The 20,032-nt window shown below is 41.7% G+C and overlaps 1 protein-coding gene across 2 annotated transcripts; it reads right to left on the bottom strand.

The window, feature by feature from the left end:
* Positions 1-5,742: 5,742 nt before the first annotated feature.
* LOC116334864 (immunoglobulin lambda-1 light chain-like) lies at positions 5,743-19,832 on the bottom strand. 2 transcript variants are annotated; one of them, XM_039611543.1, is made up of 4 exons: positions 19,783-19,832; positions 19,364-19,688; positions 6,962-6,993; positions 5,743-6,255 (listed from the first exon to the last, which is right to left on the bottom strand). In XM_039611543.1, exons 1-4 carry the CDS (start codon positions 19,820-19,822, stop codon positions 5,933-5,935), a joined length of 720 nt encoding a protein of 239 aa, XP_039467477.1. In that variant the 5' UTR covers positions 19,823-19,832; the 3' UTR covers positions 5,743-5,932. The 2 variants fall into 2 exon arrangements, with proteins under 2 accessions (XP_039467477.1, XP_031614266.2); XM_031758406.2 differs by lacking the exons at positions 19,364-19,688; positions 19,783-19,832 and adding exons at positions 17,081-17,408; positions 17,491-17,550.
* Positions 19,833-20,032: the final 200 nt, after the last annotated feature.

The following is a 20,032-nucleotide window of genomic DNA, read 5'->3' as shown; positions in this document are numbered from 1 at the left end:
ACTATTCGTCACTGATTGAAGAAAATAAGAACAACCCCAGGTTTCTCTTCAGCGCTGTAGCCAGGCTGACAAAAAGTCAGAGCACCGTTGAGCCAACAATCCCTTTAACACTAACTAGTAATGACTTCATGAACTTCTTCACAAATAAAATTTTTATCATTAGAGAAAAAAAATACTCATAATCATCTCACACATGTAACATTATCTACAGCTACTTTCAGTACCATTGATATTCATTTAGAGTATTTTTCTCCTATGGACTTTTCTGCATTAACTTCAGTAATTACTTCCTCCAAACCATCAATGTGACTTTTAGGCCCCATTCCTACAAAACTGCTTAAAGAAGTCCTGCCATTAATTAATGTGTCAATCTTAAATATGATCAATCTAATAATCACCTATGTACCACAGCCCTTCAAGTCGGCAGTAGTTAAACCTTTGCTTAAAAAGCCATCTCAAGACCAAGCGGTCTTAGATAATTATAGGCCAATCTCCAACCTTCCTTTCATATCAAAAGGAAGAGTAGTTGTCAAACAGCCAACAGATCACCTCATGCACGAGGTGCTGCGTCCTCACACTGCTAACTACCTGGATGATGTGATCATGCACAGTGACACCTGGGTGGAGCATGTGCAGTGGGTGGCCGTGGTCCTTTAGTCGCTGAGGCAGGTGCGGCACAGGGTAACCCGAAGAAGTGTACAGCTGGACGGAGGGAGGTACAGTATTTGGGGTACGACTTGGGAGGCAGGCAGGTGCGTCCACAGGCGGAGAAGGTGGCAGTCATTGCATCCTGCCACATCCCAAGACGAAAAAAGGAGGTCAGGTGGTTCCTGGGGCTGGCTGGGTACTGTCGCCAGTTCGTGCCGGGTTTGCAGACCTGACCAGCCCCTTGACTGATCTCACCCGAAAGGGTGTCCCAGATGTGGTCCAGTGGATGGTCTGTTTTTTATCCCAAGATCAAACTTGTCATAATTTCACCAATTGCAATTTAAAAGTCTTTGCTATCAAAATGCTTCCAGTCCTGATGTTGAGCACTCTTTTTCACCACTGTGTTGTTGTCGTTTATAGATTGTAAGAGCAGGATGGCTAATAGAAAGGCCAGTCCTGAATACAAGACCCCAATAAAAGGAGGAGGGTCGCTGAGCAGGCTGGTACTTCCACCAGCCCAGATGCACATGTGGTCAAAGGTGTGAGCGTAAAGCCCAGCAAGATGGACAGGACACAAGCAAGCAAGGAAAGAGCTCTAAACTTCTTCACCATATGAGCAGTGACAAGGAGCCAGCGTCTTCCTCCTTGGACACTGGTAAAGGTAAGCTAATTAACTGAGTGAGCGCTAGATTAAGTGTCCAGATGGTTGCTAGCTTTCAGATATTAGTGTTTGGGACATATTTGTTTCTATCATCTATTAAGCTGATGTGCTCTTGGTGTTTTCTACATCTGCAGACTGCAGCTTGAACATTTCAGAGGGCTGCAGTAAAAACATAAAGGTGTGCACGAGAAATGGCGAAAAGGAAGGCCGCGGGAGACAGCAAAGAGCCACCTAAGAAAAAGAAAAGGAACGTGGACCAGGACAAAACCACAAATGGGTTTGCAGTTGATGCTGCAAAGTAGCTTGAGGACAAACACATCTTTCACCGAGACATCAAGGGCGAGAACATTCTGATTGAGACAAGCTGAGATGTGCCTCTTGTTCGCACCATCGACTTTGGACTGAGCTGTTTTGTTAAGGAGCGATCGTAGTTAAAAAATACAACCGTCTTCTATGGTAACATATTCTGCTCCTGCTCTTCACAGACATAACAATTTGTGTCTTTTGCTTTAGAAGAAGTTGGAATCATGTCTGCTTATTAGGTACAGCTGTTCACACCCTCCCGAGTGGTACAGGCGCAATTACTACAAGTCCAGGCGCTTCATGCACGGGACTTTAATACAATGAAGTTCCTCAGAAAGGAACTGAAAATCAAAAAAAAAAAAAAAAAAATCAAAAAGCATCTCTCCACAGGTAAGAAAACTTTACACTTCATGATTCACCGATGCCTTGGATCACTGAAACTATCCTCTTCATGTTTTTTCTTTTCTTTCTGTCCAGACTGCGGAATTTCTTGAGCGCATGCTTTTTTTTTTTTTTTTTTTGTCTGTCCCATTTGGTTCTTTAGCCATCAGAATTGTTGTCTGAAGACCAACAAGGATACCAAATGGATTTATTTTGCCAAATGGATCATCATGGCATTGCCGTATTGGTCCATTTGATCAAACTTTGTTGTTATTATTTATTTTATTTTCAGTTGTTACAGATGGGACAGACATGACTGGGGGATAGGAAGGGAGAAAAAAAGAGAGGAAGGAAAAGAAAAACAGAAGGAAAAAGGGACAGTGAGAAAGGGCACTTACAAAGACAAAGAGAAAAAAAAAATCTCCTGGATCACCTGTTGAGAGAAAAAGAAGAAGAAGACAAGCAAAAAAAAACAAACAAAAAAAAGCAACATACTAAACACAACACCATCACGTTAATCTAGCTAAGTGTGAACAGCAGTAAATACTAAATATTGAAAGTTGTTGTGCAGCACGCAGGACAGACAGCGCACAATGTGCTTTGAAGTAGCAGATAAGAAAGGTGTAGTTTATGTCTGAACAGTAAACACCCGTGTGCACACCTGTGTGGATCAACGCTTGTATACAAAAAGGTTTCCCCATGTAACGGTCTGCTAGAGGGTGTGGAGGCCCATAGCCCTGTCCCCAGGGCATGAAGCAGGCATGGAGGAGATCCAGGCTCCAGACATCCAGAGGCCCCAGAGTGCGAGAGCCCAAGGAGTACCACCGAGGGGCATCCATGCCACCCTCCTGGGAAGGGCTGAGGAGATCCCCAGGCGAGGGGTCACCCAGTAGCCACGGGCAGAAGCCAGAGGGGCTGCACTGGCGTGCCCGCCGGCTCTGCCGGCAGCCAGCTGTGCCAGAGTGAACCGAGTTGCAGGCCCGAGGCCGGAGGCCGAGGCCCCCTTTGACGCCTGACCGGCGACAGGCACCAGGCCCCGCCAAGTAGCCACGGGGAGTGAGCTGGTGCATACCTGAGCGCCCAGCCCGGACACCAAGAACCACCAATGCACCAACCCCTGAGGGCATCAGTTACCAACAGGGAGTGTGGTGAGGGGAGATAGGCCTCCACACTTGGAGGGCCTGGGAGTACCCAGGGAGGTGGAGTCTAAGACCCGACCTGACATATAGACACAGACAAACAGGCACACACAGACATAAACATGCTTTCCCACCCTCATGCACACATATACAAACACTCAGCACTCACCCAACGTAGGGACAGACATACATAGACATGTACACACAATCATACTCCCCAAACATACTCTATGCCCCGGGTCCAGGTACCCTCGCCCCCAGAGAAGCAGCCCAGACCCAAGAGATGTGACCCTTTCCCCGGGGTGCAGGCAAGCAGACCGCCCCAGGCTCCGCAGCAGCAGGAGGCCAATCGGACAGCCAACACCTCCTCCCAGCCCCCGCCCCGATGGCTAGTAGAGAGCGGGGTGTGTGAAGACCCTCTTGAGCGCATGCTTAACTAAAGTCCCGGAGAAGCGCTGGCGTTGGAGGACCTTGGCTTCACCCCTGGCTTCTGGGTTCAATACCTCATACTAGCCTTCTGGCCCGTGATAGAACCTGAACCATCTGACTCTCTCCACCTCTGTCCCCTCTATCTAAATGGGGGAGTCCTCTCCGCCCTGCATCATATTTGATAAATCAGTTTGTGTTTGTTGTGACTTCTAAATAATCAGTGTGATATCCAAATATATGGATTACTGAAGGGATGAGAATATCTTACATGTTTCAAAATACTAATAAAAAGAGGAAGGTTACAAGACTATACAAAGACACTGGATAGACTAAAGCTCATTAAGAGGAGACAAGACACAGGCTTTCATTCATACACCAAATAAGAGCTGTTTCCCAATTAATTATTCAATTATAAATTTTCCCCCAAAATAAGTCCTTATCCTCATTTATTCATCCAAACTTTTAGTTGTTTCAGCTTCATATGGGTAACTAACAACTTTATAATGAAACACTGAACAAGAGTTGTTTAATATCATTATGGTCACATTTACTGCTGCTGGAGAATAGTAGTATTAATGTAGTGTCTATCAACCTTTAAAATATAACATTATATGTTGTATGTTAGATAGCTTGGTGTGTATGATAACTTGAAGTCTATTGGCTGAATAAAATTGCATATTCTGGGACCTTGCTTTTTGTTTTGTTTTGTTTTATTAATGAATTTTTTAAATGAATTGAAAAAAACAATCTATAGGTGGGGGCTCTCCACTTTAAAAAAAATTAAGGGTGTCCATGTTCCTTGTTGCTTGTCTTCATGTTCCGTGTTCCCCATCTCAGGTCTTTATAAGATAAGATAAGATAATTCTTTATTGTCATTGCACAGTCATACATAGTACAGTAGTACAATGATAGTAATAGACTGCAGAGTCTGCCTCCTCCACATTTTTGATGATCAAACGATAATCTGATGTTGACTGATGAGTGGACATGAATTTTGGAGAGGAGAACCCAGAGCCATAGTTTGGAGAACCCCAGCTATGATACATATTCAGCACATACTGAGGAACTCCTCCTGGAATCTGTTTATACCAACGAGCAGCATCTGTAACAGTCCCCAGGTTACAGTCCATGGTGGCTGTCTGTCCTTTCCTCACTGATAGAACAGGTTTCTGTGTCAGCACCGTCACACCACTCACACCTGCGAACAAGAGGACACGGGTCAAGAAAAACACACAGATATCTTTATATATGTGTGCAATATAAATCAGAGTGTTTACATGTTAGAGCAGTGATGAGAGCACAGAGAGTCACCAGCATGATGTTGGTGTGGGCTAAGAACTGACTGGAGAGAAGCTGCTGGAGAAGCTATTTAACACATCTAACAAGGAAGAGGAGCTTTGAATGAAGCCTTTCCCCCCTGTCCATTGTGTATATAAGCTTTTCATGATGTCTTCTGCTTTTCATTCTGTTACATCATCATCATCATCACTGTTTTGTTTTCTTCTTTGTTTATTCCTTTATGGGCTGGTCCATCTCTCCACATCCTGAATGAGACAGACTTACCTACTAGTTGTATTTAATGATTTAAATGTTCAAAGCAAACGCATATGACAGCAAAGGTTTAGTTTAGTTGTATGACTGCACTCCCTCTAGTGTTCCTTAACAGTAAAGAAAGTTATGTTTGGACAAAAATGAAGCAGGTTTCAGCTGTCTGTGAATAATCAAATGATAGTAACTGAAACATTTCTAGTAAGCAGCAGTTCCATTTTATTTTACACAGAGTTGATACTTCTTCATTTACATTTAGTTATAAATGAGATACTAAGACCTGCAGGTGCATCCTGTGCAAAAGAGAGGAGGTTTTGAGAGGTGATGCTTCACTGAGTGTGAAGATTTTAGTTCAAATCTACAACCAACATTTTAAACCAGTGACACTTGCCCTCTCTCTTACTCATGAAGAATTATTGAATGATGCTCTCTAGCGTACAAAGATACACAGCGTGTCTTTCAGAATATACTTGTGTTTTAACTATGGGAACAACACATTTAAAAATGGTGTTCTTATGAGTGTTTTTCCATCTATGTGCCCCTCTCTAAAATTTAAGAGTTCATTTTAATCATCTTAAATTTATGTTACTAACAAAACAGTGACAGTTTCTTATTTACTGACAAGAAAACACATTTTTTAAATCAATGCTTTTATTAATTTAATGCAAAACATGAATTCCTGAAGGTACTTGTTAAAAACCAGCACATGAATACATGACTTAAACCTTTTGCTTTATTCTGATTTCTAACATGTAAAGACTGTAATGAGCAAACAGCACAAGCAGTAAAGAAGCAGACTTTAAATGCACATTCTGGTCCTCGACTATTCAGTGGAACATTCTGACATCTTGATGGTTTTCTCTGAAGTCTGCGAGCCCAAAGACACTTTACATGTATAAACCTTATCCATGTTCCAGTCTGATGTCTGGATGGTCAGAAAGCTGCTGATTTGGTAAGTCTGGTCTGGTCTCTGAACAGCAGTGCTGGTAGAGATCCCACTGCTCACTGGACTCCCACCAGCCAACCAGCTCACATCTACAAAAGGCACAGACTGACTGGACAGACAGACCAGAGAAGCTGTGTTGGACTGGAGCTCAGCACTGGACGGAGGGAAGACTGTCAGGACAGGAGGAGGGAGGCTGGAGGCTGAAAATACATGAAGGACATTTTAAAAAAAAAAAAAGAAGAAAAGGATGTTCAGAAAACAAAAAAAAGATCAATGAAAGGAAAGAAGGAAATTGGAAATTAAGTCATAAAACCAGAAGAAATCAAGAAGAGTCAATATGAAATAAACAAACATAACATTGTTATGAAGTTAGAAAAAACAAAACTAATGTACAATGCTAAAATATATAGATCCAGCACATTGTTTGAATTTCTTTTATATTTTACCAAATAAAATATGATTAGTTACTGTTTAACTTTCCATGTAAATGTCTTTGATTTAATTCTACATGTCAGCTAATGTGAGTAATTTTCTTTCACGTCAAGGAAAAGTGTACAGCCAGGTTCTAATCACTTCAAAGTAATTTTGAACTTTAGTAACACTGTTAACTACTATTGAAGACAGAGAAAACGGGCCTATGTATGGTGAAATTAAACATAAATTAAAAGCAATAAGAACGGAAAAACGACATATTTCACACCATTTTCAGAGAAGTAGTTTGACACCATTTCACATTTTTTAAACATAAGTAATTCATGTCTCCTGTATATGAGACAACCTGAAACTATTTCAGATTGTACAAAATCATAAAAATGTTGCTGAACAAGAAACATTTTTGAATTAAGTAGTCATCAGCAGGTTTTTGCAAAATCTCTCTTGTTTTATGATCAGTTAAAAAGTACTTACTTGTCACAGTCAGCTTGGTGCCTTGTCCGAATACCACAGTGATTCAGTTTGTATACATGGCTGTACAAAAACCTCCTGACTGTCACTGATGAGGGGAGAGGAACTGAAACATCCTGTAGAGACCAACTTTCACTGTCAACATCTCATTCACTTCATCAATGTTTGTATTTTATAACTGTGTCTCTCTCTGTGTAGTCATGTTTGCTCCTTTATGTCACTTGCTTTGTGTAAGATTTAATAAAGTCCTCATTATTGGCCAGTATTAATCAGAGCTGTAATGTCTCTCAATAAGATTTTGGCCACAGTCTGCTTCACTATGATGCAGCTTTATTGGAAGAGTCTTCCAATGTCTAACAGGAACTCACTGCAGAGTCTCCTGTCTCTGCATGATTGATAATAGACTTGAAATCAGTGTTTGGTCAGGATTTAGATATTAATCTGTCTGAGGAGAATCCTGCTGAAAAGGCAGGTGAGCTGTGAGAATGATGAAATCTCAGAACTGAGGAGAAAAACCAGGAACCTGTTTGTACCAGCTGACATAAAAGCTTTCAGCTTTTTTAATGTTGTATTTGAGCAGGTTAAAGGTAAAAAAAAAAAAAAAAGAAATAGAAAAAATGAGCAATCCAATGCAGCACGGTGGCACGGTGGTTAGCACTCTTGCCGCACAGCAAGAAGGTCCTGAGTTCAATTCAAACATCAGGCCGGGGTCTTTCTGTGTGGAGTTTGCATGTTCTCCCCGTGTTTGCGTGGGTTCCCTCCGGGTTCTCCGGCTTCCTCCCACCATCCAAAGACATGTTGCTTGTGGGGATAGGTTAATTGGATAATCCAAATTGCCACTAGGTTTGAATGTGCGAGTGAATGTGAGTGCGAATGGTTGTCTGTCCCTGTGTGTTGGCCCTGTGACAGACTGGCGACCTGTCCAGGGTGTACCCCGGCTCTCGCCCTATGACAGCTGGGATAGGCTCCAGCGCCCCCGCGACCCTGAAAAGGATAAGTGGAAGCGAATGGATGGATGGATGGGATGAGCAATCCAATGTTTAATAAGATGATGAGGACGTATAGTTGAAACTTTCTGAGGAGAATCTTGTTTCAAAGCTGGGTGAGCTGTCATAATGGAAAAATCTTGGAACATACAGATGATCTTCTTCAGAAACTTGTTAATACAGCTAATAGAATTCCTATCATGTCTCTCAATGTTGCAGTTGAGATCAGCTTGTTGAAAACTTTGTACTTAAGTACAGTAAGTAAGTATTTGTACTTGGTTACTTCCCACCTCTGGGGACAGAAAACCTGTTCCAAAGCCAAGTGAGCTGCCAGAATGACAAACTGAGGAAACCCTCCAGGAACTTGTTTAGACCATCTAACATAATTGAACCATGTTGCAGCTGCGAACAACTTCTTGACCTGGAGAAACCTTGTGGACAGCAGGTATCTGGATAAACACTTCCGCTGCATTAACATGTGCCAACAAACACAGAAAGAACATGGTGAAATGTCTTTCCCAAAAGATGGGCTATGAAACAGATGACAAGAACGTCTTACACTTTAGAGAAGTGATGAGAGAGCAGAGAACCCAGACCCATAGCTTGGAGAACTAGAGCTATGATAAAAATACAGCACAAACTGAGGAACTCCTCCTGGAATCTGTTTATACCAATAGACAGTGTTATCAACAGTCCCCAGGTTACAGTCCATGGTGGCTGTCTGTCCTTTCCTCACTGATAAAACAGGAGGTTTCTGTGTCAGCACCGTCACACCACTCACACCTGCAAACAACAAGAAGACATGGAATCAAGAGAAACACAAGCACATATGAATCCAACAAATAACTACTAATCTGAAGTATAAATGAGGTTCCATACATGTTAGAACAGTGATGAGAGCACAGAGAGTCACCAGCATGTTGTCACTGTGTGTTGAGACCTGTAACTTTGAAAGAGATTGCACTGCTTCTGTAGGAGGAGAGGAGGTGTGAACCATTAAATATGTGACAGAAAGTCAGAGAGACTGACAGGATGAGGAGCTAAATCTGAGTAGTTTGTGGTGTTTTGGGTAATTTATGTTCAGCGCAGGGTAATTTTGTTTTGTATTAATAATTATTGGTAATTGTGATGTCTCACCCTCCCTTAAAAATGTGCTGCTGCATTTTATTATGATAAATTGTTAGCTATGTCTCCTGGGGAGGTGTTCCTTCTTGTCTCACCGGGAGGATTCCCCGAGGCAGATCGGGGACATGTGTATCTCTCGGCTGGCCTCAGAACACCTTGGTGTTCCCCCAGAGAAGCTGGAGGAGGTGGCTGGGGAGAGGAGGTCTGGGGTCCTCTGCTTGCCCCGTGACCCAGCCCGGATAAGTGGAAGAAGATGTATGTATGTATGGATGGGTGCTATGTCCTTCAGGTTTTTACTGATGCTTTTACAATGATCATTTTTTTATGTTTGGACAAAAAAAGAGAGCAGAATCCTGCTAACCCTTACAGGTAACTGTTATAATTACATAATCAACAATCCAGAAATCTTCTCTGTAAAGTCACATGAGACCGGAGTGTTTAGGGAACCGGGCAGAACATGTTCCCTCTAAGCCCGAAGAAAAAAAGAATGAACACACACATGTAAAGGAAGCACTCAAAACATGCGGTTATCCTAATTGGGCGTTCATAAAGTCAGCAAAGAGGCACAGAAAAGAAGATCAGACACCAGCGAGGGAGGATAAGAAAGACAGACGCAACAAAACTGTCATCCCCTATGTAGCCGGTGTATCAGAAAAACTCAGGAGAGTTTTCTCCAAGCATGACATCCCAGTGTACTTCAGACCCAGCAACACACTCAGACAAAAACTGGTTCACCCAAAAGACAAAACTCCAAAACACAAACTTAACAATGTGGTGTATGCTGTACAGTGTAGCGAGGAATACCCAGACCTCTACATTGGAGAGACCAACAGCCACTTCACAAGTGTATGGCACAACATAGAAGAGCCACCTCCACAGGACAAGACTCAGCAGTCCATCTGCATCTTAAGGATAAAGGTCACTCTTTCGAGGATGCCAATGTTCACATTTTGGACAGAGAGGACAGATGGTTTGAAAGAGGAGTGAAAGAAGCCATCTATGTCCACTGTGAGCGACCATCTTTGAACAGAGGCGGTGGTTTACGACACCAACTGTCTGCCATCCCCAGACGCCTTAACGCCCACTCACATCCTGGGCCATCTGACCTCAGGAATTCGCATGATAAGGTGGGGCCAGGTTTCACAATGAGCTCACCCGAAACCCTGGCTGATTGGAACCCACACCCATTTTCACACCTTGGCTTAGGCGATTAGAGGATCATCAGGGGGTCCTTTTGTCCCTCTTTGGGGGGATACTCCCACTAGGTTTAAATCTGGGACTCTCCACCATTTGACCTTTGAACTGAAGAAGCTTCTCGGATGAGAGGTGAAACGTCTTCAAGCAACTTAAAGAAGTCCAGACGCTTTTCTTTGCAAGCTCCTTTGACTATGATTGTGTTATGTTCTACTCAATAGACTCTACAATGCTTACCCTCCTCCTTTTAACTCTTAATCAATGTCTAATGATGATGTAGAATTTAGTCGGTTTGAGGAGGATCCTGTTACAAAGTCAAGTGAATTGTCCTCATTGAAAAACTCTACATGCTGAGGAGCTCCATCACAGACTTGAATCATTACAGGCAGTTCCTTGAACAGTTTTAGTTTAAATGCAAATGTCCTTATCGTCACACATCACACACAATGTAGGTCTGTTTTTTTGTATATGATTTTGCATATGAGTAGTTGTGGCTGAATAATGTGGATTTTCCCCTGTTTGCTTTGTTCATGATTTCAATGATAAATATTAAAAGAAAAAATGAACAAACAAATAACACATTATTTGAAGGTGTGTTTGTTAGAGGTGTCTTTTATCAGGTTGTGAAAGAGTCTTAAAAAGCAGAAGTATCCGTGTGGAGGTTTTTGTCACAGTGTGAATCCCTGTGATACCCCACTGCTAGCAGAGCTGTCCCATGTCTGACAGTAATACACTGCAGAGTCTCCTGTCTCTGTCCATTTAATTATGAACTAGGAATCATTATTTGATGAGGATTTAGAATTAAATCTGTCAGAGTAGAATCCTGTTCCAAATTCAAGTGAGCTGCCAGAATAGTGAAAACTTTCTGAGGAACCCCTCCAGGAACTTGTTTATGCCAGTTAACATAATTCCCATCATATCTCTCTATGTTGCATTTGAGAACAGTTTGTTGACCTGAAGAAACTGTGTGGACAGCAGGTATTTGGGTCACCACAATCACTGCATCAACATCTGCCAAGAAAAAGATGAGTGAAAGATTTACCTCAAAATACAAATTTTAAAATCAATAAGAACATGTTACACGTTAGAGTAGAGATGAGAGCACAGAGGGTCCCCAGCATGATGATAGTAGGTGGTGAAACTGATCCTGAAAAGATGTGTACTTTTTATAAGCATTATTGTTTCAATCTCAATGATTTCATATAATCTCCTTTGTATTTGGTCTTCAAAAATGATATAAATGATTTAATCAGTGTATATGTCACAGTACTGGGTCTGCGACTCAGCATTTGTCTTTCAGGTTTTGGATTTATAACCTTTGATTACTGTTGTTCATGATTTTGGTTTCCTTTTAAGTTTTCAGTGACCTTAGTTCTCCCTCCCTTAGTGTGTTTAATCTCTGCTGCTGTGTTTTCTCTGTGCTGTTCTGTTCCTGTGTTCACCGCTTCATGTCGAGTCACCCTTGTCTGTGTGTTCGTTCATCTCCTGTGTCTCCCCAGTCAGTCATGTCTCCCTGTGAGTGTTAGTTACCCTTGTCTCTGTGACCCATGTTCGCTCTGTCTTCGCTGTCAGTTGGATTTCCGTGTCAAATCTGTGTCTTTTACTTTGGTATTCTTGGATCCTTTGTTAATATTTCCAGTATGATTCCTCCATGTCCCTGTGTGATTGCTCCCAGCTTGCTCTCTTCTTGTGTCTGATCCCCTCATTACTCCCTGTGTATTTAAGCCCTGTGTTCTGTTGTGGAAGTTTTCCACTTAAATAAAGCCTGCAGATGAGCGGTGAGCGATAGCCAACATTCTTTAATCCAAACACACAAAGAACAGAAAACCAAGCTTGGTGGAGAGCCTGCATGACCACGGGGCAGGTCAGCAGAGTCTCACTGAGAGTAGTGTGGCTCTCAGTTAAATACCTTCTCCAGGAACAAAAGGCAGTACACAGCTGTTTCACACCTTAAGGTTTACACCCCTTTCTACCTCCCAGAGTCCTTGAAGAGACAAAAGACTCTCCCTCCTGTGGAGTTGTCTGCTTCCCCCAACTTCCTAAATAGGCCCCCACCATTTGTCTTACTGTATGGGTGTCAGACATGTTAAAATCAGTGGCACCAAGGCATTACACAATAAAATAATGTCATTAGTACATAAGTGAAAGAAATTCCATTACAATCCCACCCTTTGATTCTTAAATCAAGAATCACATTAATACCAGAATTTCTTTCCTGACATTCTGTAATCACATCAACATTATTTTACACTTAAAGGAGTTTCACACTGTGTATCCTCACTTCACTGTTCTCTCACCACCCTTTGTTCATCTTTAATCCTCCCCACAATCTAAGCTCTCACATGCAAATGGCAACAACAATGATACAGAGGAAAGGTCTTCTCCAGAGTGTCAAAGTACTTTGCATGGCAAAGTGAAACAGCATTAGATGGTCATTCTCAGTCCCCGGTCATGGCTCCTGGTGTCTGTGCCGTTTACAGAGTCATAATTCCAACGCTGATCTCCTCTGTGTGCTGTTACTTTTGGAGCTTGGCACGCTCTCTTCATCCCTCGATCTCTGTTCCAACGCAGCTGTAGATTTAAGGCAGAGCACGTCGTACACCTTAGTTGTCTTCCTCAACGTCAACGGCGAAACTCTTTCATTTTAAGATTTTGCTGTTCAAAATCTTCTCGTGACAATCCTTTGGAAGCCCAGTGGTGCAGCCCACTGTCGTTTGTCAGTTGTCCTGGAGATGGTTCCTGCTTCTCACTGGTCCTCTTGAAGTGTTCTCTCCCAGTCATGGTCTGCATCTGCACTTCAGTCTCTTCTTCCATATCTCTCATGTCACGGTCTCTGCAATTTAAAATGAAAGCTTCCCCGGAAAACCTTCTTTTGCCCTATGTCAGCTTAGCACAATTAGACATGCACAATGAAGTTGTACATTGTCTCTTAAAAATTCACAGGGATTCTCCCTTGGAGTAGTTTCACTCCAGGCCCTGTCATAAGAGAAAACATTAGCCAGTGGTGTGTCCTGCTGTAAATCATGTGATTAGATCCCAAGATTAACCCTCTTTTGTGGAAAAAATAGATGTTAGCGCAGCGCATCTGTATGCACACTTTCTCACAGTGACCTCTGCACTGTAAACAATACAAGGTCATGAATAACACACCGCTGGTAAATTCAAAGACACAGAAAGTGGCGATTAAAGGTTAAGTCTGCACGGCCCCAATGCCCATGCAACCTGTTGCTGTCACCTTTCTGCTGCTGTAAAAAGAAACATACATACATACATCCACCCTTTTGTCAGGTCAAGGTGGAGGTGCAATCTTGCATACTGGTGTCAAGTCAGTCAAGCTTTTGTCAGTCCCGTCAGTCCCCATTTTTTATTTGCTGACAGTAGAACCTCGTGACGCAATAAGTTTCTACTGCCAGCAATGACGTCATTCAAAAAGAAAAATAATTTAGACTGGATTACCTCGCTGAATCCTTTTTGGCAGGGACTTGTTTTCTGATTGTCCCAAATAAGTGGCTTTCTCCCAAGCCCATTTTAATTTTTGGAGAAACTCACTTGCGATTGTTCAACATGTTGTGTAGCGCTTTCGATCCCGATCTTGCAGGCCTGCTTCAAAAAGAGGAAATTGCCAAACAAAAAAAATATCTCAGTGCACTGTTAAAAATCAAAACAATATGAAGTCCTCTTTTTAGAAGTTGTCTAAGCATGCTCTCTCAGAATGATAGATCAAAACACAACTAACTGGTAGGTTAAAAGTGGTACCAAAAGAAAATGCATAATCCCCAAAACTTTCATCCACCAGTCACACACCTCACACAACAATATTCTATTAGATAATGAGTTTTGTTTTCCCCCATGTACCCAGATGTGTGTCATGATAAGACCTCCCCCACACATCAGAAACAAGAAACTCAATAATCTATTAGTCCCCACTCATCTGACCCCCCTGCATCATTCTGTTCACCCCTGCAATGATTCAATCATCCTTCCCCAAAATAATACTAGTTCACTAGTCTATGTATCACTTCTTAACCCACTAAGTGAACCGGACAAGATGATGGTAACAGCAATGCATGCTTAAAATACTGTTTGATCTTCATGAGCTTCATTGCATGTGTGTTTGTGTTAGTAGGATTAATGCATTTTTCTGTTTGTGTAATTTTGTGTACCTCTCCTCTTTGCGATGCTCCAGACACTTTTCAATTCTCCACGCAAGGCAGTCGTTTTCTTCCCAGTTTCCTAAACCCAAATTTCAGTTCCCACACTAAAACAGCCATGTTCTCCCCTGCTCCTTCCACTGTGGTCTCATCTCATCTCCCCTCCCTTGCAGCAGTCCAGTGAGAGTCAGTTGTCTTTCAGCTTTGCCCTGTGTTTTCCACTGTCTCATCTTGCCATTTTGCTCCAAATGTGGCAAATGTCCAACTCAGGCAGTCTTTTATAAAGGTCCATTTATACACAGTGAAGTTGCAGCTCGTTGGAAATGCACATCCATCCATTCATGATGATGCCATTTTTCTCCTTGCTGTCGCTGTCTTGCACAGCTGCTGCTGCTGCTGGACCTTTTCTTTCACTGCTCAGGACACTGCTGTGAGCTCTTGAGATCCATCTCGTTGTTCTGGAACTGCATTTCTTGTCTTCAGGAGAGATTCTTGGAGCTTGTGTTCTCAGGGTGACAAACACATGGAAGTTAAGCTGTAAAACAATTCAGCCAAAACTTGGCTTGAGTGTTTCTAATGATGTTAACCTATAATTTCTTGCGACTGCTGCACGTGAAAAATTGATCAGGGTCTGCTCTTCACCTGCAAGTGACACACTGAGACATTTTGATCATTCTTATCACTGCTTAAAAAAAAACACGTCTCCCCTCTCTGGTTCTGAAGTCCCCTTTCTTAAAAACCCAGAGAGATTGTAGTTGTTCTACATTGAAAATCACCAAACCCTCTTCCTATTTTTTTTACTTATTTTCATCAACAATTCTGCTAATTTTGTGTGTCCACCCTAGGGGAGCTGGTGGCCTGCAGTACCACCGTCTCGCGCTAGTTGGAAACAGCTTTTACGCACATTTCTACACTCCTCTCTCTCTCTCTTTTTTTTTTCTTTTTCTTGTTTTTGTTCCCTATTTTCAACATTTTGAACCCCATTTTTCACTGTTTTTTGGTTGTTGATTTTTTTTTTTTCCACACACATCAACTTTTCCCACACAACCATTCTCTGCAATCTTACACACCACACATTTACTCAGTTCTTACCATACAGTCAAACATTGAGTTTTGTCCCTGGCCGCCTGGTGGGCGTCTGCCGCCGAGTCGCCTCTCGAGCCACTAATCCGGCTCCGCTGACTGCCCCTGGAATCTAGATTCTCTATTACTACACGAGGCGTCCCCCGTGAGGTTCCTTGCCTTCTACGGACCAAGGAACGAACACCGCCACCCCCAGTCTCCTTTGAAGAAGTTAGGATCTTTTAGAAGATGCTAGAGATGTCACTCCGTGATTCTACACGAAGACTCTCCGTGATTCTACACGAAGACTCCCTCGGAGCTCTTGCCCTGGAAGGTCGTAACACACCTTCCTGGGCTCCCCGAAGGCTGCAACACGCTCACCTCCTCGGCCAGACACAAATCTCTCGTGACTTGTTACAAGTTAGCTATCACTCACCCATCTGCAGGAGTCCCCTCAAAATCGATGGTCTCGGTGGTGACTGAAACACGCGGCTCCGTGACTCCTCCATTTCCTTTGCTTCAACAGCCGGTAGGACAAAGGTACCTTTTTCCTCTGGGGTGATCAGCCCATCCACGGAAGCGTTGTTCAGCGACCACACGGACCACCCTGCTCGCAGCGCCATTCTGTTGTGGAAGTTTTTCCACTTAAATAAAGCCTGCAGATGAGCGGTGAGCGATAGCCAACATTCTTTAATCCAAACACACAAAGAACAGAAAACCAAGCTTGGTGGAGAGCCTGCATGACCGCGGGGCAGGTCAGCAGAGTCTCACTGAGAGTAGTGTGGCTCTCAGTTAAATACCTTCTCCAGGAACAAAAGGCAGTACACAGCTGTTTCACACCTTAAGGTTTACACCCCTTTCTACCTCCCAGAGTCCTTGAAGAGACAAAAGACTCTCCCTCCTGTGGAGTTGTCTGCTTCCCCCAACTTCCTAAATAGGCCCCCACCATTTGTCTTACTGTATGGGTGTCAGACATGTTAAAATCAGTGGCACCAAGGCATTACACAATAAAATAATGTCATTAGTACATAAGTGAAAGAAATTCCATTACAGTTTTCTTCTGTCAACAAACAAAAAAAGCAATAGAAATAAATAAACACAGGAAATTGCCTTATCTGTATATGTTTACATTCTCTTTCTACCTCATTAACATGCTTCTGATGAACTAAAGCTGATTCAAAATGAAAATTCTCTGCAACTAGCTGATCTGAGTCTTGTTTATTTTTGACTGAATTTTAGTGAAGCATGAATTAGTGAATTAATGAACTGTAATATAAAGGTGATTTGTGTGGTCTCATTTTTCTTCTTACTGTGGCTTGAAATCAGATTAACCAGTTAATATGTTGAGAATGTTTTCATCAAACATGTTTTACAGTACAATAATATTAAAAGCTGATGATGTGAGGTTTTATGTGTGAACAATGTGTGTATATTTCGGTCCTTTGTTTATTTAAAGTGAAAGTGGAAATAAAGAAAGAAATACAATGAATACATTTAAAAGAGCAATGTTTAAGAACTAATTGTTTATATGGTGCACTGAGTTTGTGCCCAAAAAGCAGAAGTAATAGTGAGGAAGTTTTTGTCACAGTGTAAATCACTGTGATGCGTACTGCTTAACAGAGGTGTCCCATGTCTTACAGTAATAGACTGCAGAGTCTTCCTCCTCCACATTTTTGATCATCAAACGATAATCTGTTGTTGACTGATGAGTACATGTGAATTTTGGGGAAGAGAATCCAGAGCCATAGTATTGAGTACTCCAGTCATGACGAAACCTCACTACATACTGAGGAACTCCTCCTGGAATCTGTTTATACCACCAAGCAGGTTCATTAGTAACAATCCCCAGGTTACAGTCCATGGTGGCTGTCTCTCCTTTCCTCACTGACACAACAGGAGGTTTCTGTGTCACCACCGTCACACCACTCACACCTGCAAACAAAGAGAAGACATGCACTCAAGAGAAAACACGGACATTAGTATATATGTGTGCAATATAAATCAAAGTGGTTACATGTTAGAGCAGTGATGAGAGCACAGAGAGTCACCAGCATGATGTCGACGTGAACGAAGAACTGATTTGAAGAAAAGGTGCTGGAGGAGCCATTTAATACAACTAAGAGGAGGAGGAGCTGTGCCTCCTCCTTTCTCCCTATTACATCATCATATTTTTCTTTTTCTTCATTTGTTTCTTAATTAGCGTCATAATCTATATATTCTAATTGAAGCATAAAATCAGAAAATGAGAAAATTATACCAAGGCCTCCAGAAGCACAAAGGGAATAATACCTTTATTAAAACTTCATTGAAAAACAACATTGACATTTCTCATTGACTTTGAGAAATGCTGCAGCTCGTCTTCTGACACGAACCAATAGATGTGAACATATTTCTCTGGTGCTTGCTATCTTCACTGGCTCACTGTTCACTTGAGAATTGATTTTAAAATTTTATTGTTGACTTACAAAGCCCTGAATTGGATATTTGTCTGACCTCTTACAGCCTTGTGTGCCCTCTAGAGCTTGTCGATCAAATGATCTTTGCTTTTAGCCATAACAAGGTCGAGGCTGGTTCACAGAGGCGATTGAGCGTTGGGGTTGTAACGCCTAAACTGTGATATAATCTACACCAGGGTAGGCAACTGCAGTTCTCGAGGCCAGTGTCCTGCAGGTTTTAGATATCACCCTGGGTCAACACACTTGAATCAACTGATTAGTTCATTACCAGGCCTCTGGAGAACTTCAAGACATGTTGAGGAGGTCATTTGGCATTTTGAATCAGCCATATTGGATCATGGACACATCTAAAACCTGCAGGACACTAACACTCGAGGCCTGGAGTTGCCTACCCCTGATCTACCCTTACACATCAGACAGGCTCCTGCTGTCAATCTTTTTAAATCTCATCTTAAAACACTTTTGTATTCATTGGCTTTTAATACAGTAAGAGAGTTCTTTGATATTTATTTGGTATTTGGTGTTTGGTACTAATATTATAAGTTATTTGGTACTAGTTATTTTGTATTTTATGCAGCATTTGGTCAACATTGCTGTTGTAATTAAATGTGAAATATCAATAAAAAAAAGAAACTAATGTTTAGACCATCTAACATAATTCAACCATTTCTCTGTGTTGCAGCTGAGAACACCTTCTTTACCTAGAGTGGACAGCAGGTATCTGAATAAACACTAACACTGCATTAGCATCTGCCAACAAACACAGAAAGAACATGTGTGAAATGTCTTTCTACAAAAGATGGGCTATGAAACAGATGAGAAGAACATCTTACATTTTAGAGAAGTGATGAGAGAGCAGACAGTCCCCAGCATGTTGTCAGTGTGAGGTGTAAACATCCTTTACTATTCAGCTGAGAAGTGAAAAGAATTGTAGTGAGAAGCAAGTAACAGATATAATTTAATTTTGCTGCATTTTCGCTTCATATGAAATATTGTGTAACTTAACAGTATCTATTTAGGTTGATTAATGTGATTTACTGCAGCTAGAATGTGACAGTTATCAGAATTTTAGACAATCATTTATCAAATTGCTGTTATTTAAAAACACGTACATCATTGTGTACATATATATGTGACAACTTGTGTTGTTGGTGGTCGTCATATTCCTTGATATTTTATATGCTTTCAGTGATGATTGCTAAAATGTATCAAAAAGAGTAATTCCATGTTTATAAAAACACTCTCGAAAGTTGGTGGGTTTTCATTGATGAACATTAAAATAAATCAAAAATAACAATAAACACACTATTTGAAGGTGGTGAGTTTACACTGAGTTTGTTGAATGGGTCTATTGTCAGCATGTGAAAAAATGAGCATGAAAAGCAGAAGTATCAGTGGGGAGGTTTTTGTCACAGTGTAAATCACTGTGATGCGTATTCACTAACAGAGCTGTCCCATGTCTGACAGTAATAGACTGCAGAGTCTCCCTCCTCCACATTTTTGATGATCAAACGATAATCTTTTGTTGACTGATGAGTGGATGTGAATTTTAGAGAGGAGAACCCAGAGCCATAGGTTGGAGAACTATAGCTATGATAAAAATACAGCACAAACTGAGGACTTCCTCCGGGAATCTGTTTATACCAATAGACAGTGTTAATAACAGTCCCCAGGTTACAGTCCATGGTAGCTGTCTCTCCTTTCCTCACTGATGAAACAGGAGGTTTCTGTGTCAGGACCGTCACACCACTCACACCTGCAAACAACAAGAAGACATGAAGTGAAGAGAAACACACCGACATTTAAATCTAACATGAGATCTATTCTTCAGTATATTTCAGACTCTTTACATGTTAGAGAAGTGATGAGAGCACAGAGAGTCACCAGCATGATGTCGATGTGAACTAAGAACTGATTTCGAGAAAAGTCACTGGAGGAGCCATTTAATACAAGTATCAGGAGGAGGAGCTGTGCCTCCTCCTTTCTCCCTATGACATCATCATAATATTGTTTTTCTTTTTTGTTCATTTATTTCTTTATTAGCATCACAGTGTGTATATAAAGATTGAAACATATAAACAGAGTAATAGGAAAAATATA

This window comes from Oreochromis aureus, linkage group 4, assembly GCF_013358895.1.
Source record: "Oreochromis aureus strain Israel breed Guangdong linkage group 4, ZZ_aureus, whole genome shotgun sequence".
NCBI classification, from domain to species: domain Eukaryota; kingdom Metazoa; phylum Chordata; class Actinopteri; order Cichliformes; family Cichlidae; genus Oreochromis; species Oreochromis aureus.
This window is presented reverse-complemented; position numbering and strand designations above follow the sequence as displayed.